At 38.2% G+C, this 27,997-nt stretch overlaps 2 protein-coding genes across 2 annotated transcripts; both read left to right on the plus strand.

The window, feature by feature from the left end:
• The first annotated feature begins 417 nt into the window (after positions 1-417).
• RRH (retinal pigment epithelium-derived rhodopsin homolog) lies at positions 418-11,525 on the plus strand. The gene is made up of 7 exons (XM_033513738.1): positions 418-634; positions 3,973-4,163; positions 5,726-5,825; positions 6,501-6,654; positions 7,016-7,184; positions 9,283-9,461; positions 10,377-11,525. The coding sequence occupies exons 1-7, from the start codon at positions 529-531 to the stop codon at positions 10,504-10,506; spliced, it is 1,029 nt and encodes a 342-aa protein (XP_033369629.1). The 5' UTR covers positions 418-528; the 3' UTR covers positions 10,507-11,525.
• A 365-nt stretch (positions 11,526-11,890) lies between these two features.
• LRIT3 (leucine rich repeat, Ig-like and transmembrane domains 3) lies at positions 11,891-26,383 on the plus strand. Its single transcript, XM_015623742.3, has 4 exons — positions 11,891-12,006; positions 13,262-13,740; positions 20,968-21,273; positions 22,265-26,383. The coding sequence occupies exons 1-4, from the start codon at positions 11,891-11,893 to the stop codon at positions 23,326-23,328; spliced, it is 1,965 nt and encodes a 654-aa protein (XP_015479228.1). The 3' UTR covers positions 23,329-26,383.
• The last annotated feature ends 1,614 nt before the right edge of the window (positions 26,384-27,997 follow it).

The raw sequence follows: 27,997 nt of genomic DNA on the forward strand, positions 1-27,997 counted from the left end.
TTGAAAGATTTGAAGGGATGTACTTTAGAGTAAATGTATCCTGTTTTTATGGAAACTGACATTTGTCTCTTCATGTTGTACTGCAGGTTTTTGTGCTTTGTGTGATGATGGGAATTAGTTCCAAGCCAGGCTGATGATTGATTGAACTGAGTCAACTTTTGTTGAGGTTTCCAAAGCATTGCACAAGAGGTTTGAGGGGAGAAAGTTTGGGGGCATGTGACCATTAATCTCATTAGCAGTAAGAATGAAGTTTAAGCATACTGTTCAAAATTCACTCTGTTCTGTGCTGCTCTTTGTTTTAATTAACAATCTCCTGCATAGATTGGGAGCGTAAACTTCTTTCCCCTTTAGTCCAATTAAATCATGCTTGGAAGCTGTCAATGGTGGGGGGAACTCCTCCCTACCCCCCTTCTTTTAATTTTTCAGCGAGTCTGTTGAATAATGAAAGAATTTGCCTGACAGGGTTTTGTAGTGTTTCCTCTTCTTGATGAATTATTGCAGAGGATAGACGACAGTCTTTTGTTGAAAATGCATTGGAATGACTCGTCCAATTCCTCAGAAAGTGACAATGAAGCTCATTCAGCCTTCACACAGACTGAGCACAACATAGTTGCAGCTTACTTAATAACAGCAGGTATGGGCATTGGCAAATTGTTGCGTAACTTTTTAAAATAGAACTTGTAGATCTGAATGCTCATTTCGTACAGTAACTGTGATGGTATTTCATTTTGTATTGGGCAGCTGTCTGATGGCTTTTCTCCATGTTTACTGACAAATTAGCAATCAGCTGCCTGACTGAAATATGCAGAAACATCTGAAGTGTGCAGAATCTAAGTTTTCTGCTCTATATTTGAAGGCAGCATTGTGTCTCAAAAAATACATTTTGTTGATACGTAATTATAGAAGAGAGTGAGAATTAGTTTCTGCCAGCTTGCAAAAGAGATAAAAATAGGGCATAGCTGTCACATCTTGCATTTTTCTGTGATGTGCTCAAAGCTGTCTTGAGATTTCTCCTGGGCCACATGTTTGTAGTAATATATGTGTAGTCTGAGCATGTGAGCGGGTGTCTGTTAGGGGGATGTAAGGGGAAGGGTTGGAATGTGACTTAGAGGGAGGGAGCTGGTCATTAATCAGAGAAGAGCAGATTCCAGTTGCAACTGTATTTTTCACCAATGACCTGTGTTAGAATCTAAGTCCCATCATGTTTGTTCCCTGTGACGGCAGTGGTCTTTGGCTAAACTTGAATGATTATACAATTGCTTTTATTTTCTCCTTAAAAACTTTCTTATTGTATAACCACAGTTTCTTCAGTAGTACTTTTCTGAAGCAGTAAGTACCATAATAATGAAATATCCACCTAACCAAAACTGAAGCCTCCTGTGTTTAAAAACAGGCCTTCTAGACCTTTATTATTGAAAACCAGTATAGTCATTATTCATTGACTATACCATAAATTTTCCCGTGTTGTAGTTAGGTTTTAAAATAAATTATTATTGTATTTTACATTTACATATCACTGATGGTTGCAGTTTATTTAGCATACATGTCTGAAAGTGGTGAGTATCAAATTGCTGCTCTGGAAAAGTGGCTATGTTTGGATCCAATAATTTATTTAAGATCTTTGGAGAAATTAATAGAACAGCTACACAGAGCAGTAGGCTTCTTAAGAAGCTGTAAATAGATAAATAATGGTCAAGTATTGGAAGTAGATATACCTCTTATACTTTCATTAAAATTGATTATATAGTATGTGACAAGGTGGTATTTTCTGATAGTTTTGACCAGCTGATGTTCAGGATCAAAGCTGTCATTGGTGATCATAGGTTATCAATGGAATTAGCTGGAATCAACCCAGCTCTTCTTTCTTAACCTTGCAAGGAAGTTAAATCACTTGTGAGAAAAAAAAGTTGGATTATTTAGTGGTTTTAGGTTTTTTTCATTTTTTATTTCTAATTATAGTTGGGGGAGTCTAATAAATCTTTACTTTCTTAATGAGAAATGTTTTTGACAATGAAGTCCATAAAATATTTGAAAGCATGATTGATTGCTTTGCAAAAGCCTTACCACAGCAAATTTCACATTTGGAAGACTTAAGCCTTGTTAATAAGTATAAGAATGAAGTCTGGGTACAGTGTTTGTCATTATGCTGCTCTTTAATAGATTTAGGTGTTTCTTTCTTTTTTTCTGAGAAGGAAATAATTGTTAAGCATTTCCCATGTCAGAGTATTCATATCTGTAATGACAACAGGGATACTCAGGCTGTAGCAAGCTATGCTGCCTCATGGGTGTCTTTCTGCTAATAGTGGTGAAATGCTCTGGTATTTTAAAATGCCAGCTGGAAAGGTAAATTACATGTTGTACCTGATTTTATTTTTTTTTTTTTTACTTTGATGCTACTACCTCACATTGCCATGTCTCACCCTAGACTATATCTCTAAGCACCATGTCTACACCTTCCAAGGGATGGCAACTCAACCAGTTTGTTGGGCAGCCTGTTCTAGTGCTTGATAAGCCTTACCGTGAAGAAATTTTTCCTAATATTCAAAAGTACTCTTCCCTGGTGCAACTTGAGGCCATTTCCTCTCACCCTATTGCTTGTTCCTTGGGAAAAGAGACCAACTCCCACCTGGCTTCACCCTCCTTTCAGGTGGTTGTAGAGAACGATAAGGTCAACTTAACCCTCCTTTTCTCCAGGCTGAACAAACCTGGCTCCCTGAGCTGCTCCTCAGAATATTTGTGCTCCAGCACTTTGACCACCTTCAATGCTCTTTTAATAGATGCTGCTTAACTGCTGCCTGAGAAACTTCATTCATCTGCTTGACCTGTTCCTCAAAAACAGAGAAGAGAGAATTTCTTGTATCCACATGTTTTTTTCTCACTTTATTCAAGATGGAATCCATCTTCCATCTTCTATTTTGTTCTTCAAAACATTCTTTTTTTTGCTCTACTATTAGTTTATTTTAGTGATAGTGACATTTTTAATGAATATAGGTTCCACATTTTCATCTGTTTTTTGTTGTTTCCCCTCTCTCTCCCGCCTTACTTTTAAGACTGGACACTGAATTATAAAATTTAAGTGTCTAGAAGGATCTTTTCTTCACTCTGAGGGTGTAAGTTTGCAGTCTGTTGTATGTCAGATTTCATTATTGGTAGCTGTAATATCTGTTAAAACATGCCTCCTACGAAGCCTTTATTATTAAACTTGTAAATCTCCTTTGCTCCCTCTCTTCCAAGAGAAGACATGCTATCTGTCAACAGGAGAGCTGACAGAACTGTCACTGCAAATGGTTTTTTTACTATGGTTTTCATTTCAGATCAGATCCTCAGCTCCTTGTTTATTTAAATTTTAGGGGTGCATAGGAGCAGTGCCATTCCTGAAATGTGTGGGTAGATGAATACAGTAGATGGTGTCATCTGTGTGGCCAAAAAATGTCTCCAACAGGAGACCTGCACCTGAGAACAGACATATTTGGTGGTGTTAAAAGAGAGATAGCCAAGGGTTAATTATCATTTTGCCTCATTTGATTTTAAAATTACCTAATCTCAGGGTTTGGCGGGGGCCTTATGCTAGATCAGGTGCATAAGCTTTTTTTCCAACACTTTTTTTTTGTTGGTCACCAACCTGCATTCTTCTTTACCATGGAGGTCAGCACTGTATTTTGTGGCCAGAGTGTTTCAAGTGTAATCCTAGACACATTTGAATTTCTGCTAAGCTTGTTCTCATTGCGTCAGAAATCTTGGGTTTGGCAAATTCTCCACTGTTGGCGCTTGCTGAATCTGTCTGAAGGTTGCCTAATTGGAAAGGCTTTTTTCTCCTTTTCTATGGTGTCTATCCTCTTTGGAAAATTGTACTTGACTGAAAAGAAGTAATTTTTGGGACTTACATATTAAAATAGACTTGATTTTCTTCTGCATATGTGTTACTGACTGGTATGTACCTTTTGTAAAGTTTTCATTTTTCTGTTTTTACAGGTGTTATAAGCATTTTCAGTAACATTGTTGTGTTAGGCATCTTTGTTAAGTACAAGGAGCTTCGGACAGCAACCAACGCGATTATTATCAACTTGGCTTTTACTGATATTGGTGTTAGTGGCATTGGTTACCCCATGTCTGCTGCCTCAGACCTGCATGGAAGCTGGAAATTTGGATATACCGGATGCCAGGTATTGCAATTCTGCTAGAGAGAAAGTTTTCAGCACTTAAAAGCAAACTGAGAAATAAGAAATGGCTCTTACCTCTATTTTAAGAGGTAAGGTGGAGATGCAGAATGATCCAGAACTCTGGACCTGAAGCTGATGTTCTGTGATGTCAGCAATTTCTGGAGACAGTGTTTTGTGTGAATTTCACTTTAATGTTTTCAGATTGTAAATACAAGCTTAAAGTGTAATCTTAGATTTGTCAACTAGACATTTTAAAATAGCTTTAAGAAGGCTTATAAAATCAAATCCTGAAATAGAGATGGTTATAGTAGCAGAGGCACATTTGATGATTTTGCTGATAGCTAAAAAGCTTTGATTGTGGCTACTGTGTTGATGGTGAGCTTGACAGATCTTGGCAAGTTCTGCTTGGCAAATGCATGTCCCTTTTGGATGGGACCTAATAGGATATCCAAAATGAACACCTCTAAGGCTTTTGGTCTCCATTAAAGATTTAGCCTACCTTTAAGAGCCTTATATTAAGAATAGGCTGACTGAAAAATGTATACTTTCATAGCAGAGATAGTGGCCTTTGCTCACTGTGTATTGTGGTTTTAGTTTATATTATTGATAGACTGTTGGGCTTAAGTACCCAGGAATACAAGTAGTGATGTGAAGGCATATACTGAAAATGTGTCATAAGGCAAACATTTTGGATATTTATATAATGATGATTATCACAATCTGACTTCACTTGCCTCAGTAGACAGTACCTTCAAGCTCAAAATTCAGTCGTTTGGCAGGAAGGCTCATTTTTAATATCTTTGGGTTTTGGTTGACTTGTGGTGTGTTCGGGTTGATGAGAGATCTCATTGATTGGAGAGTTAAGACCACTTGAAGCAGAACTCATGTCAACCTAAAGCAAATGAATCCTGTGATCTGAGATGTCTGAATGCCATGTGTATCTGTTATAACTGCTGGTGCCATGTGCTCTGGCTCAGGGCTCTGTATTACTGGGGTGCCGGGGGTAACACAGCTCTCCCAGTCATCCTTCCTGGTCAGAATTCCCATGGGATGATGGGGCAGATGTATTTGGAGCATGCTGGGATTGCTCTGTGCAAAAGATCTGACACACAAAAATGGAGCCTGAGGGGGTAAATCAGTGGGCCATATAGGTGAAATCATCACAACAGATAAAAGAGTGATAATTCAGAACCTCACATGTGCTAAAGCTGTAACTCTTTCTGTTGGACCAAATGCTCCTCAGGTTTCCATAATATATATTGAAAACATGAAATAAACCCCTCCAAATTTCTGAATCTCAAAATTTTCTTATTGAAGGACAGTGTCTCTTGGATTTTGAGACTGCTGTCTTTAGGATTTCTAATGTGCACACAAGCAGGTGCTTTTGAAATGTTTACTTTTTAATGAGCCACCTTCAAATTTCCTGTACTGCATTAAGACCTTCAAGACCTTGCTTATGGAAGAGAACTCTGGCTGAATTGTGTTGACTCAGTACACAGGTTTATGCTTGTATCTTTGAAAGATTTCTCAGACATTATTTTCTTGCTTGTGTGTTTTAATTTCAGATCTATGCTGCCTTAAATATCTTTTTTGGGATGGCGAGTATTGGTTTGCTGACTGTTGTTGCTGTTGATCGTTACCTGACCATCTGCAGGCCTGACATAGGTACTGACTTAGGGTCAAAACTCAGTCACCATTGGGAGGAATAAAATCCTGATTTGATTATATTGCTTTCTCATGAATGACTTCATAGTTACAGTGCTAGGTGGAACTTGAACCTACAGTACCTGGTTAAGTAAGTTACTTAGTTGGCATACTGCTCATTGAAGTGAAAAATTCATCATTAGGCTGTTACTCTGCTAATAAATTATGTTTTTATGGCCATTTTCAGTCTTTAGAGGGCCACACCCATACAGAGAAGCACACAAAAAGCCTCTGTCTGTGTGAAGTTTTGACCTCTGTCAAGCAGGTGTGTGCCTCTATTGTTAACACCACCCTGGGTGTTTTTCTCTCCTCTGTTAAAGCTGTAACAGTTAATTCCTGCCCTGCAATTTTCCAAGGATGTACTTGAATGCAATGTTGCATAATAAGCTTTTGGCCTGGGGATGGGGTCAGGTATTGCCTGTATGCTGAGTTGGAAAGGGTGAAGGTGTTCAAGTGGCTTTGAGATGTCAGTCAGCAGAATGAAACAGGTATGCTACAGTGTTTGGGACTGGGAGCCTTGGGAAGGGTCTTTATTAGCTCGATATGTGCTTGCTGGAAGTCACTTGTCACTCCAGTTTGACACTGGAAAGAAGCAGCAGATGAGAGCTGTTTGTGACTGTCTGTGCTTGGCTGCAGGAAGAAGAATGACCACCCGTAGCTATGCCACTCTCATCCTTGCTGCTTGGATAAATGCAGTTTTCTGGTCTTCCATGCCTACTGCAGGCTGGGCCAGCTACGCTCCAGACCCCACTGGAGCAACGTGCACAGTAAACTGGAGGAAAAACGATGCGTAAGATTCCCCCTCATGCTTTACTTTAATTTGCTGGCTCGCTGAGGTCTAAGATTGTTTAATTCACTGCTGTAGGAGCATAACTTCTTTCTGAAGTATGAAGCAAAATTTTTAACAGTAATTTAAAGCAATAACAATAACATAGAGCAAGTCTAGAAAAAAACCCCATAGGAGTTGAGATATGCTTCAAACTTCAATGCTTGTAGTTTCTAATAAAAAAAAAGTAGCTAAAGAAAATTTTCCTTATTATTTCAGAGCTTCTTACAAAATATCATAATCAAAGCAAAATACCAAATTCTTTGGTAACTTTTCCTGGATGGCTATTTGTAAGTTACTCTGTTTTGTTTTTCTGTCTTATCAGGTCCTTTATTTCCTACACAATGAGTGTAATTGCTGTTAATTTTGTTGTGCCCTTAACAGTCATGTTTTACTGTTATTACAATGTTTCCCGGACAATGAAACAATATGCCAGCAGTAACTGCCTGGAGAGCATTAACATAGATTGGTCTGACCAAGTAGATGTGACAAAGGTAAAGTAGTAAATGTTTTGTTTTAAGCATGTTCTTTGTTTTAAAGTCCTATTGTCAAAGGAATGGTGCAGCCTTTTAAGCATTTGGTTTCGTACATTCCCCCTTTCCTTTTATACTAAATATTAGCTGGTACTGGGCCTTGGTAAAAACTCTTAGCTTGACTTATCACACTAGATTCTTTATTTTTGGTCTAGTACCCTTTCCAGATGAATAGCTACTTTGAAGGCTGGGAGCATTGTGAATTTTCCTGGCCTCTCTCCTCTGTCATTACCTAGAAATGCACCTCCAAGGTGCCCTAGGAGGACTTTTACTCTGTGTCTGCAGAGTCCTTAGGCTTCCTGCTTGGTTCACGGATGTGTCTGGTCTGAAATGGTTTGGTAAGTCTCAACTGAACTTGTGGCCTAGGAATGAGAGTGCATTTCCAGTTCCCAAGATGTGTAATTCCAATCCCTTGTTCTTTTCAGTCTATTGAGCTTATCTCTTATGTAAGCAGTAGGAAATGTGAGTTATGGCATGAAATAATATATACTGCCTGGAAGGCTGACATTCTTTTAATGTATAAAAGTCCTTGAGAAATCTTGAAGTTCACCAGCTCCTTTGATTTTGTGTAAAGATGTGATTTATGGTTGGGCATGATGAAAAAGTGTGAGAGAATTGGACAGAAGAGTATGTACCTATGTTTTTGAATTACTTATCAGGGCAAACAGCATTCCTTGGAAAACTTTCTCATTGCTAAGTTCTGAAGAATAGTATTTCTACCTTAAAAGAGTTGAGTGTTTTACTTTTGTGGAGAACTTTCAGAATACTTGAAGCTGAGGATTCAGTTAAAAATTTAGACTCATGTTTGTGAAGAAAGTGCATTTTTCCTATTTTTCAGTTGAAGATACTAAGTTTAATAAAAAGGGAAAAAAAATCTTTGGAGTTGAGCAAAGAGAAAAAAATTAATGCTTTGGAGTTAAACAATATCCTTCTTTAGAACTGGACTGCTATCTGCTTTTTGCAAATTAGCATCCTCTAAGCTTTCTATACACCAAACTTCTAAATGAAAGGGTTCTTTCTTACTTTTTGGTATTGTGTTTGTATTTAAACAGGGATCTTCTGTGAGAGTCACTCCTTGTGTATTGATTATGCTCTAGAGCAGCTCATTCAAAGTAGCAGTTTACATCTTGTTTTTCATTTTGTTGATCTCTGAAAGACTAATTAGGGGCATAGGTGAGCAGCACTAGGGAATCCTGTGTGTACACAGTCCTGCAGTTGATGTTGGTTTTCTAGTGGTTTATTTTGTCCTCTTGATTCATTTGAGATTTCCATTCCAGTTTCCACTACTGATTCATGTCCCTGACAAAATCCAGAAAAGTCTGTCTCAGTTGATAACTCCTCCTACCTTCTACTGCCCTCAGTTTGTCACTCTCCAGGTCTGGCTGTGGCATGGCATGTCCTGGGATGTGAGCCCCAACTTGCCCAGGTTGTTCTCTCTGCAGGCAGGTAGAGAAGGCATGACAGCTCAGATACCTCCTCTGTATCATACTTGAACATATCTTTAATGCTTCATTAAACCAGGCAGACACTTCTGGGTTCTTTAACTATATGTCCTAGAACATTTACTTTCTTTTATTTAATGGTACCATACTTAAGCCTTATGAAACATGTTTATTAACAGCCTAATTAAATATTTGACTTACATTTTTGTCTCTGTTCATATTTGTCATTTGTAATAGCATCAGAGAGTGACTTGTTATGGGGGTCATAGTTCATGTGTGAGGTCCTCTCTGGTAATTTAAACTCCTGATGGGCAAATTTAACATAATGATCAGTGCTGATTTTGAAGGAATATTGTATGTAATGAATTGACACCATGCCAAACACATGGCAGTGAGGTGTGCTAGTAAATCCCCAAAGTGAGATTTCTGACTAAACTGTCAGAATGTGTCAGGTGTGCTTATATTATATTATATAATATATAATTATATTATGTATATTATTTCATTCAGGATAGGTCTGTTTTCACCTGGTGCATGTGCTTTTGTTATGAGGTTTTGTTGTGAGGTCTTCATCTTGAGGTAATAGTGATTCTGTACATGTTCCTCTTGTTTTACAGATGTCTGTTGTGATGATTATAATGTTCTTGGTGGCATGGTCTCCATATTCTATTGTGTGTTTGTGGTCTTCCTTTGGAGACCCAAAGAAAATTTCTCCTGCGATGGCCATCGTAGCTCCTCTCTTCGCAAAATCTTCCACATTCTATAATCCCTGCATTTATGTCATTGCAAACAAAAAGTAAGTGTTCTGAAATTAGTAGCAGTCTATTTCATGATTTTAGCATATCATCTGAGTATAGGAGGATCACCTGTAAAATATGGCAAGCTGATTAGTGAAGAGCAAAGGATACGCCACTCTTAATTTGCTGAAGATGACCTTTTGGACAGGAAGGCCTAAAATAAATTGTTATGATTATCATCAGAACATCCTGAATTGCTACATATTTTTGAGAACATATTAACGTAGCTTTTGAAAGTCTCATTTGTGTTTTCTCAAGGGGAGTCAGTATGGAATTTAGATTTTTAGATTGCATCAGTAATAGCCTGGTTTTAATGACTGTGGCCAAAGTGTGTTTGTCTTAGTGATGGGTAACTTGTGTAGATTTCCTTATTTGCTTTTGGATGTATCATATTCTGATGGATTAGGATGGATTGACCTCTTTCATTAAAGTAAATAGGTTAAGCCTATTCTGATTTGAGCAAGCATAACAAATGCTCTAATCAAGCCAGTGCCTCTGACTGAGGACTGTGTTTTGCAAAGAGGCATTCTTCCTGCCTCTGCTACCAACCTTCAAGCAGAGCCTGTGATCTCTGCCTAGGCAAACATACCTGAGCCTGCTGGGACAATGGAAAAACATCTGTGTTTTTTCCCCATTTTGTAAGTTCATCTTTGTTGTGGCTGTATACTCTCCTGGGATAAACAAAAGCTGCTGTGATCCCTATTTAAGAAATGAAATTAGGTTTACACTCTTTTACTTGGAAGTAAAAAACACCCAGGTCCTTTTCAATTCCAAGTACATGTTTTTTTTATTAAGTTCATTCTATTAAAATTGAAAACCGTTGTAATAGTTAAGACCATCTCAACCAATTTTTTCCCTTCTCTTTGGTTCTCCAGCTAATGATCTTTCTGTTTTCCCTATCTTGCCCTTTGCAGGTTTCGGAGGGCAATCCTGGCAATGGTGCGATGTCAGACCAGACAAGAGATAACCATAAACAATGCTTTGCCCATGAGTGTATCTCAAAGTGCACTGACATCGCAGAACTCCAGTCATTTGCCTGCATAAGTTACATGGAAAGGAGTGGAATCTGGGTTCAAGTTAATGAATCTTTTGGACAATTTATTTTTGAATAATAATCTTTCCCAGCTAGCTGTTTTGTGTTAGTCACAGTAATCTTTTTAGAGAAGTTAAGAAGACAAAACCTGCCAAGACTTTAGTTTTTGAGAGTGAGGTTTATGGTCCAGTATTTCTGTCACAAACGAAAAGGGGTAGCAGAGTGGCCACTGACTTTTACAGAGTTATACAAAGTGACAGAGGGGCTAGGAAAGACCAAAGCACGAAGTTCTTAGGTTCAGTAACCCCAGATTTTTCAAATGTATTAATGCCTTTCATGAAGTACTTTCCACCAGCTTCCCTTGGAAGTTTTCCAGACTTCAAATATTCTGGATATTCCCTATGGCTCTATATGTCCATACCAAGTGTCCATGTCGATAAGCTTTGCAAAGTTCTATTTCTGTGAATATGTTAGGGTGTCACAATATCAACACTGACCCCATAGAATCTTTTATTAGGTTTTAGGATTTTGAAGGCATTACAGCATATTTAAAGTATTTTAAAAATTTGACTGGCAGAACCAAATTAATTTGTAGTAAGGACAACTTTTGTTTTGTAAGTAGATGTTTCTAGTGGTTGTGACTGCACAGCAAATCCTGAAAATGTGACAAAATGTACCCTAAAGCTTCACACTTGTGAGGCACATAAAACTGAGTAAATATTTATGGTAATTTCTCATCACTTCTAAGTCAATGTTATGTTTATATAGGTCTGGTGTTTAATTTTAAAGAAATACTTTTGTCGGTATGAGCAATGGATTTTTTCAGGGTGAAAAAGATGACTGTATAGGTTTAGCTTCAACTATTATGTGTGTGCTCATATGCAGTTTGGCTTTGCAGTGTAAAATTTGTTTGAAGTCTATATGTATTTTTGGCAAAACCCTGTTTTTACGGGATTTTTTAAAAGCTCTGGAATCTAGGCTTCCTATTAATTTGCCATTTTCAGTATTAAAGAAAATGCCATGCAATATCCTCATGGTGTACTAGATTTCCTTCAGGAACCTTGGAACGCTTTATAGGCAGTATTGTACACGCACTGCCTCTTAGGAGAAGAAAAGAGATATTTTATTGCACACTAACTTTACATGTCAAAACCAACCTTGGAACATGGTTGGATGTGATTTGAAGCAGTGTGTTCTGACAGAGTATAGAACGAGCTGGTTTAACTGATGCTGTTCAGGATACATTTGAAGGTTAAGCAACTACGGATCTCGGCTAATCTGTTGTAATCTGCTGTTACTAAATGGATGGCTACATTCACATTTGTAGCACACTGCATGAGTGCCTAGGAATAAAGCTTTCACATTTCTTCATGTCAGTTCTTCTGGGAGGAAGCCATGTATCTGTTTATTTGCTTCTACCTCCTAATGAGTTTTTTTGAAGAAGTTCATGGCTTTTGTCCTTCACAATGCACATGCGTTTACCATGGCAGAAGTGATGGCACTGGAACAAGGTATATGTTTTATTATTTATTACATAGGGAAATCTATGAAGAGAAGGGTTGAAGAAATTGTAGAAAACGTTGTCAGACACTGCAAATTATTTCTAGCATAGTTGCAGTGAAGCCATATTTTACATTAGCGTTCTATGACTTGCAGCTTTCCTGAGCAGGAGCAGATGGTGATTATGGCTTTGTACTTAGCAAATAGCTACTCTAAATCTTCATTTATTGTAGGAGGCAATTTGTTTCTGCTCCATAACATTCCTACTATTGCGATATCCTTTCTATTTCTACAAACTACTTAACTAGTGGAAGGTGATTCCGGTTTAAATAAATACAATAGTTTCCTATTTCTTTTTTTAATCTGCAGTAAATCATGTAATTTTTGATAATAAGGAGGTTAATTTGAAATGTGGTGACCTGGTATTGTTGTGTCAATTTTAGGAGATACTCTTTGTCATTGCTATTTATTGTCACAGCCTATCTGGTATAAAGCTGAATGAGGAAAAAGTAAAATAAAGGAATAATCTAGAGAAAAGGGGGAAAAAAGAAAGATAGACTTAAAATGCAGGGAAATCTTCAAGCTAGTATGTAAAAACAATATACTCCAAAGAAATTGTTTCCTGAAATCGACTGAAAATGCTGAGAAATCCCATTTCACTGAAATCATTGTGAGCAGAAGGTTCTTTTCATCTCTATAAAGCAAGTAATTTGTGCATAGACATCAAAAAGAGGGCTAGAAAGCTCTTCTTTACTGAATTTTCTTTGGTATATTTTCAATTTTCCGTCTGTTCTGAAAGGTAAGTACAGAAAATACTTTGAATCTTCATCATACAGAAAAATTAGAGATTACTAATCTTAATTCTGAATTTTAATAATTTTAATGGAGGGCATGCAGTTCCCACTTGAGATACATGCATGTATTGTTCCTTGTGCAATGGCATCTGTCTTTCAGTTGTCAGTAGAGTGAGGGGTGGACAGAGGGCGGTGCTTACATACTGTAGAATAAAGCAAATCTAGGTTTCATGTGAAAAGATCAGTTCTGGCTTGTATTCTTTTTGTCTTTAGAGACCATGTTTGTGGAGTTTCTTCAGCTTTCAAATGCAGAGGACTGTTTTTGATTTCTGTGTTCTTTGTTCTGGTAGTAGTGTTGCGGAAAGTTACAACATTTGCATTTAAATTTGAAATTCAAATTTCTGAAAAATAATTGCAAGTATGTATCTTTCCCTTTTTTTTTTTCTTTCTTTTTTTTTCCCCCTGTTGCTAGGTCTGTACTCTGTAATGACCCTGACATGTATGAGATCCCTGTGAATGTTCCTGTGGATACTGTAAAACTTCGTATAGAGAAAACTGTCATACGAAGGATTCCGACTGAAGCCTTTTACTACCTGGTAGATCTCAAATACCTGTGGGTCACTTACAACTGTGTAGCCAACATTGATATCAGCAGCTTCTATAACTTGAAACAACTGCATGAGCTGAGGCTGGATGGTAATCTGCTTTCAACTTTCCCTTGGGAATCCCTGGCAGAGATGCCAAACTTACGGACTCTTGATCTTCACAACAACAAAGTGACCAGCATTCCTGCTGATGCTGGCCGCTACCTGAGAAACCTGACCTACCTGGACCTGTCCAGTAACAAGCTGACCACCTTGCCATCAGATCTCATGGACATTTGGCCTCCCTTCTCAGGAGCTATCGTGTCCAAGAATACAGACATTCTGGTGACACAGAGAGTAATCTTGGGTATGTTGAATAGCCCGTCTCATTCCTTACTAAAATATACCTAAACATTAAATTGCAAGTGAGAGCAGTTAGGGGAACAGCCTAGGATTCAGGAGAGGGGGTTTTACTCAGGTCACTCTTGTGGTTTGCTCTGTGGTCATTGATTTATTTTCTACTGGTAGCAGAAAACCATAAAATGAATACAAAATGAATACAATGATCTCCATGTGTGTTGTTACCTCAAAGCTATAAAACTGAAGCAAAAGCTATGGGAATCCAGTTTTCAGGAATATAGACCATTCAGTAGCTATATAAATACAGGACTTACATTGGGTTTCTGGTGACATTTCCCTCATCTTTGTATGTGTTTGCAACTGTAAGCATGTCCATTTGCAACTGCTTTTTCCAGAGGCTCCCAAGCCAAGCAAGCGGCTAGAGCTGATGGTCATATAAAGCCTGTCCTGTGATACAGTGCTGCAGACAGTGTTGGTGGCTCAAAATAGGGCAACTCCTGGGGCCACTGTAGACCTTGGATTACTCTAAAGCTGACTGATTATCCTGAAGTTTTTCACAATTTACATATTGAATATGAGAGAGAATAGGAGTCTGATCCCTGTATATTCACAGTATTTTTTTATGGTGTTTAAGGTAAGTATTTAAGAATAATTTGGTCAGACTGTTTTTTTTTCATGAATTGATCCCCTTCTCTAGTGTGCAGTTGCATCAGTTCTGTTTGTGGCATTGTGCTTTCTCTGACACTTTATCTCCACTTCCTAGTCTTGCCAGGGTAACCCCTTTCTCTTCAGTCTTGAGCTGGAACAGTTCTAGCAATACTGTTCTTTTCCATCACTGTTTACATATAAGTACATATTTTGATGTGTTTGTAGTGCAGCAGGTGGAAGGGAGCAAAACCAGCTGGCTGTCTCTACAGCAGTAATTCTATAAGCACTGGTAAAGATCTGTCCTGCATTGTACTGCCCAATATTTCCAATTTCTTCATCTAAAGCCCCAGTATTCAGTGTCCATTTGTTCAGCTGCTTTGTTTCACAGCAGAAGCTGCAGCTTGAAACACTCATTCGGATCATATTTTATATAAGTAACTAAATAGATGCAAGTAGGCTGCATGACTTCGTAAGTATGGTAACTGTAGGCTTGCATCATTAAAGGGTTTTCATTTATTCAGGATTTTAAAAAAAAAAAAAGAAGAAAAAAAGTAAAAGCTGTAAAAGTGAGTCCATCTCAGTACTCCTTTCCCTGTCCCCACAGTGAAGACTACAGGAGGCTGTAAAGTGGGAGCTGATTGTGCTAGTTCTAATCCTCATGATCTCATGTGGGAGTCCCAGAGGTTAAGTGGTTTCCTTGTCTTATATAGCCCTCACCACTTCAGACAAAACAAAAGGAACTAAGGAAAACAAAATAACCCCCAACACGAAAAAACACCAAAAGAATCTTAAATCTTCACACACTCTTCTCTCCCCTTAACTCTGGGAATTAATTTCAGGCTTCCTTGGTGCAGGCACTTTTCCAGCCTTCTGTAGCCCCAGCAAACCCTCTGGTGCAGGCATTGAGTTCTTTGAAGGCTTGTGTTGTGACCTTTGGACCATTCTCTGTTGTGAACTACAGCTGGGTTTTAACACAGGACTCCAGAGAGGAACACATGGGTTTAAACAGAATTTTGCTTCTCTGTTTTTTTATTAGTGTAGGGTGCTAAGGGAGGCTCTGTGCAGCCATTATAGATTTGCAACTGAGAATACAAAATGCCAGGTAGTACCTTTCCTTGTGTTACATTGAGTAAATTTACCTTGGGTAAGCTGTGAATGAATTAGCTGAATTTTATTTTCCACTGACATCATAGTTTTCTGGTGAGTGTATCCCAATGCAGACAGACATTGCTTGCTACATAAGAAACTCTATAGTGGATAAGGAAACATCCCCTTTCCTCTGGAGATTAGAAAGTGCAATTCTCTTTATGTCATGGGTTATTTTGACAAGTTTATTTAGACTCCACTGAGTTTAGTGCTTCCTTTCTGACAGACCTCTTTTCTGTACTGGGCTTGCTGCAGCCTGAGAAAGAAGTGCATCCCATAGATATTCTCCTCCTCCTCTTCTGAGCTACAGATAGGTGTCACAGAGATATGTGGTCAGGAAGGACCTAGCCTACTGGGATACAGGTCCAGAGGAGCTGAGCCATTCCAGTAAAGTCAGTGCTGTTCTTAAAGACTGTGCCCAGACCACCACAGAGCCTTCCATGATAACTTGCTCCAGTGCTTGTCTATCAGGGTAGTGAGAAAGTTTCTCCTAATACCTAACCTCAATCTCCCTTACTGCAAGCTAAGCTGATTACCTCTTGTCTAGGTTTTCCTTCCCTGTTTGCCGTCCTAACTAACCACACCATTTCTTTCACCAGCTTCTAATATAATGTGAAGGTTTTTGTGGTGGTTTTTTTTTTTTTTTTTTTTTTGGTTGGTTGGCTTTTATTTGAATTGGGGGTTGTTTGGTTTGGTTTTTTCATTTGCTTGGTTTTGGTTTGGTTTGACTGTTTTGTTTTTTTTTTGCTGTGTGTGGTATTTTTGTTTTCATTTTCTGCCATAGTTACTGTTCCCTTTGGACACCTTTAGGTTTAAAAAAATATTTCTCTTAAAATGTGGTGCTTACAATTGCATGCTTTGATGCTCAGGAGTGTCCTATGTGCTCCAGCCACTCTCTGTGGGAGCCTCCAGCCTGACCTGTGTACCTACATGGAACGGTCACTGCAGCCAGGACTCTGCTGGAAGCTGGAACCCAGACAAAACCCAGGTTTTGTCTAGTCAGGAAAACAGCAGTCAGATTCTAATTAGTGTAATCAGTTATGACTTGAGCTGTCTTCACTCCTGGTTCTGGCAAAACAAGATTGTCACGTGTATGTAATGAACAAGATCAAAACCAGCAAGGCCCTAAAATCTTATGTTTGTGCAAATGTATTTTTTAAAACCAGTTTTATCATTGGTGTCTTGACTGAGCAATTCCAGTTTGTCATCTCTGTACTAAGAGGTTTGAGTTTTTTAACTACCTCTCACTGTATGAAGTTCCTCTGTGTGTGCACTATGCTAAATGAAAGAGGGTTAGGGAAGGATTCCTGGCTCTCATCCACACAGTTTAGGGCCAGCTCTCTTTAAAGAGAGTGTCTGTTCCACACTTTGTAAGATTTAGCCCTTGGTTCTCTGTGGGCTCTACAGGATGCTACAGTGACTCTCAAATGTAATTCTGGGAATGGGGGTGTTTTTTCTTCAGTCTAACCTGCCTGAAGTTATGTGAGAATGACATTGGAAGTCATTCATCTGTGCTTTTGGAATCTGAAATAGCAGGGGTATGTTGTATGCCTGAAGGGCTGACAGACACGCAGAATAGTTGGAAGGTACAAAACCTGCTGTGCTTGCTTCAGGGGAAATGACAGTATAGAGAGAGCCTTCCTTGTTGTGGTCTAATCTATAAATCTTTCAGGAAGCAACCCCTGGAGTGCTGACTGTCCCTGGACCCATGTCTGGCTTTGTCTTGGGACCAGCTCAAAACAAAGCTGTGGGGTGAGCTGAAAATTAAGCAGTACAAATGATTGGGGGATCAGCGTGTGAATTCATCTGGCCCTCTTGGTTATCTCTGGAGCCATAGCCTGATACTTTGATCCAAATCACAGCTAAATCACAGATAAAGCACTGGCTGCCGTGCAGAGATTTACATTTCTGACAGGAATGATGGCAGTAGCATTTTCCATATGGTGGACTCTAGTGAGTCACTGAGAGGAAGAGAGGAGTCCAATATTTGACAGAGTAGCAGTTATGTGAGATCTTGCCTCTGTTGCATGCAGAGGTGCCAAAAATTTGGAATACTGCAGGTCCATGAGGCTCCTACCTGTTATGCTAAGCCATGGGGTAGATATTGTTTTTCCTGAAATTACTCCATTAGCAGCTGCCATGTGGTGAAAATACTGCGACACAGTGTTGGATATGGAATTTACTGTTTAGAACCATGGATCAAAATGTGTAGGTTCAGTTGGAAAGAACCTGGGGTAGGCTGGCCCAAGGTGTGGTGAATATGTCTATTGGCCCAAAACTTGACTATTTTACATCTTGCTATTTTGCAGCAACTGAAAATCAGTGTGTTACACAAATTATGGTCTGAGTCTGGTTACTGATTTACAAATGAAGTTTTGCTCATAGCTAAAGTCCATATTGACTCAGCCCAGAGAAACCCTGCTTACTGGGAAGACTACAAAAATGTACATGCACAGACACACATATACATAAGTTTGCCATTGTATGTGTAAGCATACATATAAATGTGTGAGAGTAATTATAAAATATGGTAAATCTAGAATAAAGGGTTTTGGAGAAATTTAATATTAAAATAACACTGCATTGGTATATTGCAATGCATAAATATTTATCAATGTTTGTTTTGCCTTGGCTAGTATTTCTTTCTCAGATCAACAAGCTGCCTTGATATTTCTACAAAAGAACCCAGGGTTTATAGAGACATTCTCTTTCCTCAGATACTTGTGTCATCAGGGATTTATCATTATTTTCATTTTTGCTTCTTAAGAAATTATTTCTTATATAAAAGATCCCGAATTTTTCCATTTTCTTATTTCCCCCCCTTTTTAACCTTTTCTTTATTCTTTCACATGTTTGTTCTCACTTCTAGCATCTTGTCAGCACAAGCTGCTAAAGTTCAAAATGCCCCTTGTAGTTTGGAAACTAGGTTTACATTCATATTTCTGTTCTCTTCAACACTAACTGAATTATAATGAAATGCAGTGTTTTATCTTGTTTCCAACTCAATAGTGCTTTCATCTTTTCATTTTGGGAATTCACATAACTTGGTGATTTACAATGGCTAGATAAACGTGAATACTGTCAGATATTGGCAGGACACAGATAAACAGAGGGGCTGTGCTATGGGGGCAAGGAGCTGTGTCTATTATATATATTTGTATGAGTTCTGCATCTTTAGGAGTTTCATCAGGAAGCATGATGGATGGGAAATACGAGGTGTCTGACTGACATTACTCTTCCTTTGCTCCACATTCAGGCTGTCAAACCTGTGTCCCAGGCTGGACAAAACATCCAGTCTAAGGATTGTTCGTTGTTAGTTCATCATTCCTTTTATTTTGTCAGTTTCTGATACCTATTATAATAACTTTGGCTTTTCTTCAGGGCACTGGGAGAATATGAAAGCTGTGTAGCTGTATATATTAGAAAAGTTCCTTCAGTGAAAGGGGGCTCAGGGAAGTGGTGGAGTCACCATTCTTGGAGGTACTTAAAGGACATGTGAATGTGGCACTCAGGGTCATGGTTTAGTGCTGCACTTGGTGGTGCTGGGATAGCAGTTGGACTTGATGGTCTTAAAGGTATTTTCTAATGTAACTGTTTTTTGGTTCAATTTCAAAGACTTCTGAGTACTTCAAGTAGCTTAAAAGCAAAAATAAACCCCTTCCTTTCCTGCAGTAAATTTCTTAGCATAGTGAGGAAAATTGCAAGAAAGTGAGAAGAAAAAGAAAATTACAGGAGTATTGTGTCTGACTACACAGGAAGTTAGAGCTTCCCTAACTGAAAAGATGAGGATAAATAGTTACATATATGTGCTCGATTGAGCAGAATTTTTATAAGCACAAGCAGTTGATGTGCCTAGATTTAGAAAACTCTTGGATAATATCTTTTCTCCTTATGAATATATGTGTGAAGTTCACAGGAAACTTTTTAAGTTTTGGAGCTTTTTTTTGAGGAAAATCAGTTGCTGATACACTTTCCTTTGACTTCCCTTTCTCTGTTCCTGCAAACAATAAGTAGTCAATAGATGTAAAACCTCTTCTGTCTGGAGGGGGTGAAATTGGATTGTGATGTCAATGTCACAGAATCTCTTCAGGTCAAGTCTTGTTTTAAAGAGCAGGGATTAATTGGGGTTTACCACAGTTTTAACCAATCGCTACCATTGCGCTTAAAATAACCTAATCGTGGTCTGGTTATAAAAGGAAAAAGTAGTTAATTACTCATATATTCTTTCATCTGCAGGTTTTTATTCCAGAACAACCCATCATTTTTCCAATAGCTGTTTTGATAATTCTTAATGATACACTCTGAAAAATATTTGCAGATGGTCAGGACTCTTTTTTTCTTTCAATACTGGTTTGACTTATATGACTTGTTTGTTGCACTGATCAGTAAATTCAGTAGCATGGGGTCCTTGCATGCCATCCCTTATTTCAGACCATAAGTTTTGTTTATTAGTAGTACTCAGAGAAAATTAGAAAGACATATTAAAAAATATAAGTCCAGCAAGAAAATACTTGAACTCCTGAGTGATATGCTGTGTTGCTCTATGAAGGTCAACATAGTGGAGCAGGCAATACCAGCTGAGGATTTAGACTGATATTTCTCAGAAATGGCTATTCTCTTCCAACATCATAAGCTCGCAAAGAAGGAAAAGCTTCTTATTCATAAACTGGAACCAAGAAGCAAATGTTCCTGGCTCTGACAGAGGAGAGACAGGGTTCTTGTGTGCCATCCTAAAAATATTGTAGTCATTACAGTGTTTTGTGGTCCTTCCTATTTTCTACACTTTTGCTATTCTTCTTGAATATATTTCAGAGGCTGTAGTGAAGCCAACTTCTAACAGTATTGGTGTAGTTCAGAGCCAGATAAAAATTCTGTTGGCCTAAAGCGCTTTCTCCTTAGCCTTTATCCCTTTTTCTCAAGGGGCAGGGATGTTGGTGTAAGCTCTAAACCCTTAAATCACCGTATTCTCCTCAAGCATTGAAAAAAGGGTCAGGGAAGGTCAAGCTGTAAGAGCCCAAAGAAGGACTAAGAGCAGAGGAGTGTGACACTAAGCAATAGCCCTAAGAAGCTGTCTTTCCAGGAGGCACAGGCAGGTGAAAATGTATCATCAATCTTAAGACATATTTTCAAAGATGTTCTAAATGTGGTAGATAAATAGCAAAGTTAAGCACAAGTAATGCCAGCACATCACTATGCTCCTGTAAACTTCTATGAAAAAGAAGTTTAGCTTAATAAACATTCTTACTGTTCTCCCTAACCTCTGAAAATATTCCCCCACCAAGCAACTGAAGAAAAAACACAAGTTGAAAGAGAAAAGATTAACCCAGAACAGGTCCAATACTTGATTGTATTTGGGAGTAGTCATGTGTCATACTGTAATCACAATATTCATATACTGACTGACAACATTTCTTTTTTCCTGCTTCCCTCCTTGCCTCAGGTTTTCAGGACAACCCATGGTTTTGTGACTGTCGCATTTCAAAGCTAATTGAATTTTCCAAAATTGTGGACACCTCCGTTGTACTTCTTGATCCATTGATTTCATGTAGTGGACCTGAGAGCCTGGCAGGAATCTTGTTCCAGAGAGCTGAGTTAGAGCAGTGTCTTAAACCATCTGTGATGACCTCGGCAACGAAGATCACCTCCCCGCTGGGCAGCAATGTCCTGCTGCGCTGTGACGCCACCGGGTACCCAACACCACAGCTCACTTGGAATAGGTCAGACAATATTCCAGTGAACTATACAGGTATAACTGCTCTTTTAAAGGAAATGGGAGAACCAAAAATTGTTGGGTTGCTTGTGCTTTGAGATCATTGCAATGAGTAACAATGGGCCATGTACTGTGTCGAGCTGGCAGTCGTATCTGTGCAGCAGCTGTTATGAAATTCTCTGTCTAGTTCTCGGTCTTAACAGGTCCAGCAGACTGTTTTGATTCAGGATGTGGTGTGTTACAAGAACAATGTGTGTGGAAGGGAGAAAAGGATGAAGTGGGGGAAGGATAAAGGGAAATGGAGTTTGGGTTATCTGGACCCCTAACTCAGAAGCTAGAAAATAGAAAGGAGAATTTTTTGCTGGAACCTGCGTTCGAAAATGTTTGTGCTAAAAAAGCCAGTGAGGCCATAACTGAATGACTTAAAATTCAGCATTGTAAACAAAAAATTTTCCAAATTCATGTTTTCTGTGTGCAAATGGTGCAAGGCTATAATTGTCTGACATCATTCTAGCTGCTGGATAGATATTTACGTAGTTACTTAAAGTAAAAAATGCTACTTGCTAATGCCAAGTAGTTAGCAGTTATCATAGGTCTGATGAAGGTAAGAGAACTGAAATATCTTAGGACAAAGGTAATTTCCAATAGCATTTTAAGTGGGTAGCATGGTAAATGTCACAGGAAGTCAGTGGGTCTTGTATTTAAGAGTCAATAGCAGCTTTAAGCCGTTTGATGTCACTTTATGTGGTTTTGTTTTTCTTAGTGAAACTGCAAACTAGTTACTACAGACATTTATTTCCATTTTGACTCAAGATGAGCGCTTGTATTTAATAATAGAGTATGGCTGGGAATTCCATAGTTTGGGAAATTTGGTTTGGTTGTTGTGGGTTTTTGACTGCTTGTGTTTAATTCAAAAAAATTTAATACATGTCATTTCTTCTAGCAAAAAGGGAAGAAGTAGTCTAATAATGCTTATTTCCTCTTTACTTCCTATTCATAATGTTTTACTCTTTGCATTTTCCCACAGTAATTCAAGAAAGTCCTGGAGAGGGTGTCAGATGGTCCATAATGAGCTTGACAGGAATTTCGTACAAGGATGCAGGAGAATACAGATGTAAAGCCAAGAACTTGGCAGGAATGTCAGAAGCTGCTGTGACTGTCACAGTGGTTGGTGTAGTTACTACAACTGTGTCACCACAGAAATATGGGAGGAAGCCAGAGGCTGAGAGGCAGAATACAACTCAGGAGGAATCCAAGCAGGAACCCGAGAGGACAACCACACCTCTTCCCACCACACCAACCACTACAGCTCTGGTTAGCACTGAAAGATCAACCAGCGCGGCGTTGCCTGACAAAAAGCAATCCAGGCTCATGTTAGATGGAAAGAAACTTTCAAAGGCAGCGACAAATGGAAACAAAAAGCAGATTGGAGATTCAAACAAGAAGGGTGAGGATACTTCACTGAACACAGCTGGTACTGCTGAGCAAAATGTTACTGTGAAGAACCTAAGAGTGATCAGCGAAACTGATGAAAGAGTGACCTTAACTTGGAAAACTGTCAATGCCACCGGCAATTCCGCCGTGACTGTGTTATACTCCAAGTATGGTGAGAAAGATATGTTGCCTCTCAGCACTGATTCTAACAAAAACAAAGTCACAATCGATGGTTTGCAGCCTAGTACTCAATATATGGCCTGTGTCTCACCCAAAGGCGTGCCACCTACAAAAGAGCAGTGTGTTGTTTTCTCCACTGATGCATTAAATGATGAAAGCAGCTCTGAGTTCTCTATTCTGATAGTGGCCAGCAGTGCAGGCTGCGTGGTTGTTTTACCTTTGATATTTTTCTTACTCTACAAAGTTTTAAAACTTCATTTGAAACCAAAATCTGCAAAGGAAGCTGAACTTGCAAAAGAGACTTATGTGCAATTTGAAACACTGTCGCTGAAGCCTCGAACACTGGGTGCAGGAGATCAGCTCTGGGCACGAAGGTACACAGATGAGTCAGAAAGACTTCTCCTTTGCTCCAGGTCAAGCATGGATTCTCAAATGACCTTCAAAAGTGAGGGCTCCAGGTCTGAGTATCTGTGCTGAACATGGGTGAGGGTGGAGATGCAATAAATAATAGGTAAAATTAATTTAAAATGGTGATCTGGAAGCAGGTTGATGCTAGATGGTGGTCAGAATACGTTATCTGATGTAATAGAGTCTTACTGGATGGTGGTGGGTAGGAGAGAGAATAGAAGAAAAATGTTGCCTGTTTTTTTTTTTTTTAATGTTTGTGATTTTGGATGTGAAGGAATGGTATTCTTCCAACGAAAAATACAGCATGAAATGGTTCCGTGGTTAAAGGTATTTTATGGTTTTATTAAAACGTTCTGTTTTTTCTCATTTTATCACATGATGTGCTAGTGGCATGTATCAAACATGAATCACAATCTTCTTGAAAGCAATGTACTTCGGCATAATAGGAAAACAGTTTTAACTACTTCTATTGGATCTAAACTTCATTTGAATATCCAAGTTTTCTTCTGACATCAGCTTGTGCTTTGAAGTGTCACACAGCTGTTTGTACAATATCTTGGGTTGAAGTATTCTCAGGCCAGTCAAGATGGAAGTCCCAGTTTATGGACTCTTGAGAGGTACAATACACATTGTATTGTCATTTTGCAGATGTTATTGCAAAGGAAGCTTTAATGTCTTGGAGCTCAGGTAAGATAAGCAACTCTGAGAGACACTAGATAATTATATTGACCTATATCAGATGATCTTATTGCAAAATCTCAGCCTTAGAATTTACTTGGATGTGTCTGTCTATATACCTCAATTTCAGAAATCTCTGTACAGAAAATTCTGTGGTTCTGTGTAATACAACACACATTCTTATATGTCAGTATATTACACAGAAAATATTACATTGTACTAGTACTGCAGAGTACTGCACTGCAGTAATGTAATACCTTTTGATATTCAGTAAGAGGAGGTTTTGTCCTCAGGGCATATTGGATGTGAAGTTTAATGAGCATAGTGAAAGTTAATTGTGAGTGTGCTTCCCAATGTTTAAAAATCAGGAATTAATAGTAACAATGAATTCAGAAATGCCTCTTAATGATAATAATGAATAGTATATTCTGTACCTGCTTTTTTTTAAATGCCTGAAGTAAATAAGAGAACTTTTGTTGTTCTAGGTTCAGATATTATGTTTAGAAGTATGTGTGAATTTTGAGCCACAGTTTTTCCTGAAAATTACAGCTGTGTTGTTTTCTTGGACATTTATGCCTGGAGGAACTGTTGGTTTTGCTAGGAAATTGGGAATTGACATTTTCCAGAGGGAGAAATATTACTCAAAGCTCCAAACCAAAGTTTAGTTTGTCAGCTTCAAAGCAGTAGCATTTCTCATTGTCACTAATGTAGGATGAAATTTTGCCTGCTGGAATGCTGACGAGCTTATCTTGACTGGCATAGCTTGGTGAGAGGCGTCAAAAAGCCTCTGACACAAAATCATGGCAGGAAATGAACACAGTGGAAAGTCTCTGATGTGCAGTGACCAGGATCAGTAGAATGGGTATTTGAGAGTATGGGAACTCTCAAATAAATAGTAAAGAGTCAAGTGACATGTTCAAAAGTGCAAAATTAGCTTGTCTGCTTAGAATTAGGCTTGGTGTTCCTTTCTGTGTTACAAGTATGTGTGGTTAAATATCAATCTTTCTTCTTTTTCCATGAATCATTTTGATTGCAATGAAAATAGTTTTAGCTTTCTAAGCTATTTTACTTTGGCAGGGGCTTTTTTTTGAAATTTAGGATTTTTTAGGGAAAAGAGATTCTCAGTGTGTCAAAACTAAGGTTCATCTGACACATTACTGACAAACCAAGTTTGAACAGGACCTGAAGTGTTACAATACTTGCCTTCTATTTTCTTGATAGACAGTATAATTGGTAGTTGTTGAAGGTGTTTCCAATTAAAAACACCATGTTTCTTGTTAATGACAACAATTGTTTTTAACTTCTTTCCTGTAGAGTATTTGATTTCAGGTTTCAAAGCTCTAAATCTAGTTCTGGAGTTCAAAAGTGATATCACCTGACTTGTAGGTGATACATCAGTATATCGAACGGAAGTGGTGCACGGTTCATTGGAGAGAGAGCTCACTTCTGAATGTTAAACCTCTTGGTTTGACTAATGCTTGTGAAATTAGCATGTCCTAAAGTCAGAAATTCATCTCTGGCCACATGGGCTATCCGTATATCAAAGGTGAAATTTACTATCAAGGGCATGTTCTTTCAAGAAAACATGTTATACATTATTTTTTCCACGGTTCTTGAGACCAAAGAGTTACATAATCCAGACATGCTTCTGTAACTCATGTCAAAACACTGAATGTGCTGGGGAATTTTGGCAGGAATTTGACACAAAGGGCAAATCACACAATAAAGACATTTGCATTGTATCACCCAGGATTGGTTTAACTAAAGGGCTGAAGAAATACTTTGCTAGGAGATGTAATTTTTTATATTGTCAATTGTTAACAATGGAATCATTGTGAGATAGATTTTTTCACCCATAATGTGTGTAATGTCTTCTGAAACGCAGTACTGGATCAAGTATCAGTATGAACAGTGTTGATTATAATCTGTGTAGGACAATCTGGGGAGGATTTAACTGATGTTTATGTATCGCCTTTTATATGTTTTGCACTTTGTTTTCTGAATTCATCCTGCTTTTCACCAAAAAGGTTAGATCTCTTTTTATACATTACCTACAATGGCTGTGTCAAAACTGGATGACTAATGAAATAACTGAGTAATGTGAGCTGAATTCTAGGTAAACCTCATTTTTACTTAAGAGTTTTAGTGGGTGCTAGTACTTATCATATTAAGCCATAATCTTGGCTTCAGTGTGCACTTACTAAGCCAAACTTAAGGCATCTGTGCATCTATTTTAGTCCTTGCCATTGCCCACAGTGGGCTTTATATTCCTTTCACCATCATCAGATTCTCATACTTTTCTCAGGGAGGGAATTAAGAGAGAAAACTCTTTCATGTGTAACATGAAAATGTCTGTAATAGCAAAACCATTCATGCTTGGACTATGTCTAGGAGTCTAAACAAAGGGCATTTCAAACTCAATACCTTTTCAAAGAAGTAAGTAAAATAGAAGTTGTTTTCATGTGAAAATAAAAAATTGTTTTTATACAAGACAGTGTGTTTGCCTATCCCTTTCATCTTTGTTTGTAGCTTTGGACAATACCTGATGAGTGTAGCAGTGGGGACAAAAAGAATTCTGAAAAGAAATGAGAGAAAATACAGAAAGAAGGCTGAGAAACAACAGAAAGGTGGTATCCTAGAGAATTTTCTGACTGTGTGCCACAATGTCCTTTTGCTTGCAGTTCTGCCATGTATGTGGCAAGGGTGCTGGGGCATCTGCAGACAGGTAGCTGTAAAATCATGGATGAAGATACTGCTGGATTATTGCAATGATTGGATCTCTACACATGCTCAGTTTTGACAAGGTGAGGGCAGCAATAAAACTGGAGTGTGGAACAATGTCACCGGGGGAATTTGAAGAATGCACTTGAAGCTGGTCTTGAAGTCTGCCTGTGCCCCAGTGAAAGTTTTGAGAGGTTTTAGGAGACCACTGCCTTTAAACTGAAAAGGTATGAACAAGTAGCTTATGAGTTTATTGCAAGAAAGAGGGGCTTGCATCAGTACCTGCTCTGGAGAGGCTCTGAAACCAAGATACAATATACTACAATCATCCATCTTGACCTATGATTTTCTTTTAAAAACAACCAGTTTGTTAGATTTATGGCTGGGAGGTAAACACAAACTTGAATCTTCTTCAAGACCACAGACTAGATTTCAAAATGAACCTTTTATAAACTATCTGGCTGTGTGTAGATTGGAAATTTGCTGACATGCATGCCTTCTCTCACAGAATTCATTGCATTGTTCTAGGTGTTATAGAAAACCACAGAAGCTCCAGGTCAGCATTGTCATGTTCCTTTGTTGAAAATGAGTTCTCCATAGAACAGGTGCTTTTTTTTTTTTATTTACAAATCACTGAATTTTTTTTACTCTGAATTTCAAGATATGAGACCTCCCTTCAGAGTGGAGGCACAAATAATGTGTCATTTTGATATATCTGAAAGACTCCCTTGATAAACAGAGGAAAATCAAGCTGAAATAGTGGTCTGAAACAGCCTGTATGAAGAAGATTTGGGGTTTTTTTTAATTTTTTTTTTTTTTACAAAGCTGTATTATTTATAAGTGTTCAAAATGGGAACAATTTCAATTGAAAAGGCAGAAAGCAGTCATGAACAAAAGGCTATAATATTTCCCTATATAGAAGTTACTGCACTTTTCTCCATTTTCCATTTTTTACGAAATAACATCCTAACCTAGTGTTTAAAAAGGAATGTAGAATTGCTGCAGCAAGATCAATAGCACCTGTCAGGTATATATTTTAAGTATATTTGTTCTAACTTCAGGTTTGGTATTTCTGAAAGACCCTTGATTGACTTAAGAGTATTACAAAAGGAGCTGACTGTGCAAACAGCTACAACTAACCTCTCATAATAATGGAATACCAGTTTACTGATGGTGTGTGAGTGTCTACATTTTGCAGAAGAGGCTCTGACAAGAAAATACTTTATTCTAAAATATGATGAGCTATTATTTGACTGAAATGTCTTTTTTTTTTTTTTTAAGGAGCAGTCAAAGGAATTTGGTAGTGGTGTGGTTTCTTGGTTTTGGGTTTTTTCTTTTT

This window comes from Parus major, chromosome 4 (genome assembly GCF_001522545.3).
Source record: "Parus major isolate Abel chromosome 4, Parus_major1.1, whole genome shotgun sequence".
NCBI lineage: Eukaryota > Metazoa > Chordata > Aves > Passeriformes > Paridae > Parus > Parus major.

Bases quoted from the DNA above. Each gene is read 5' to 3' on its own strand.
- RRH (XM_033513738.1), top strand. From the start codon at position 529: ATGCATTGGAATGACTCGTCCAATTCCTCAGAAAGTGACAATGAAGCT. The intron at 635-3,972 runs GTATGGGCATTG...CTGTTTTTACAG, and splicing joins AGCTTACTTAATAACAGCAG to GTGTTATAAGCATTTTCAGT. The intron at 7,185-9,282 runs GTAAAGTAGTAA...CTTGTTTTACAG, and splicing joins ACCAAGTAGATGTGACAAAG to ATGTCTGTTGTGATGATTAT.
- LRIT3 (XM_015623742.3), top strand. From the start codon at position 11,891: ATGTATCTGTTTATTTGCTTCTACCTCCTAATGAGTTTTTTTGAAGAA. The intron at 13,741-20,967 runs GTATGTTGAATA...TCCTTGCCTCAG, and splicing joins GACACAGAGAGTAATCTTGG to GTTTTCAGGACAACCCATGG. The intron at 21,274-22,264 runs GTATAACTGCTC...ATTTTCCCACAG, and splicing joins TATTCCAGTGAACTATACAG to TAATTCAAGAAAGTCCTGGA.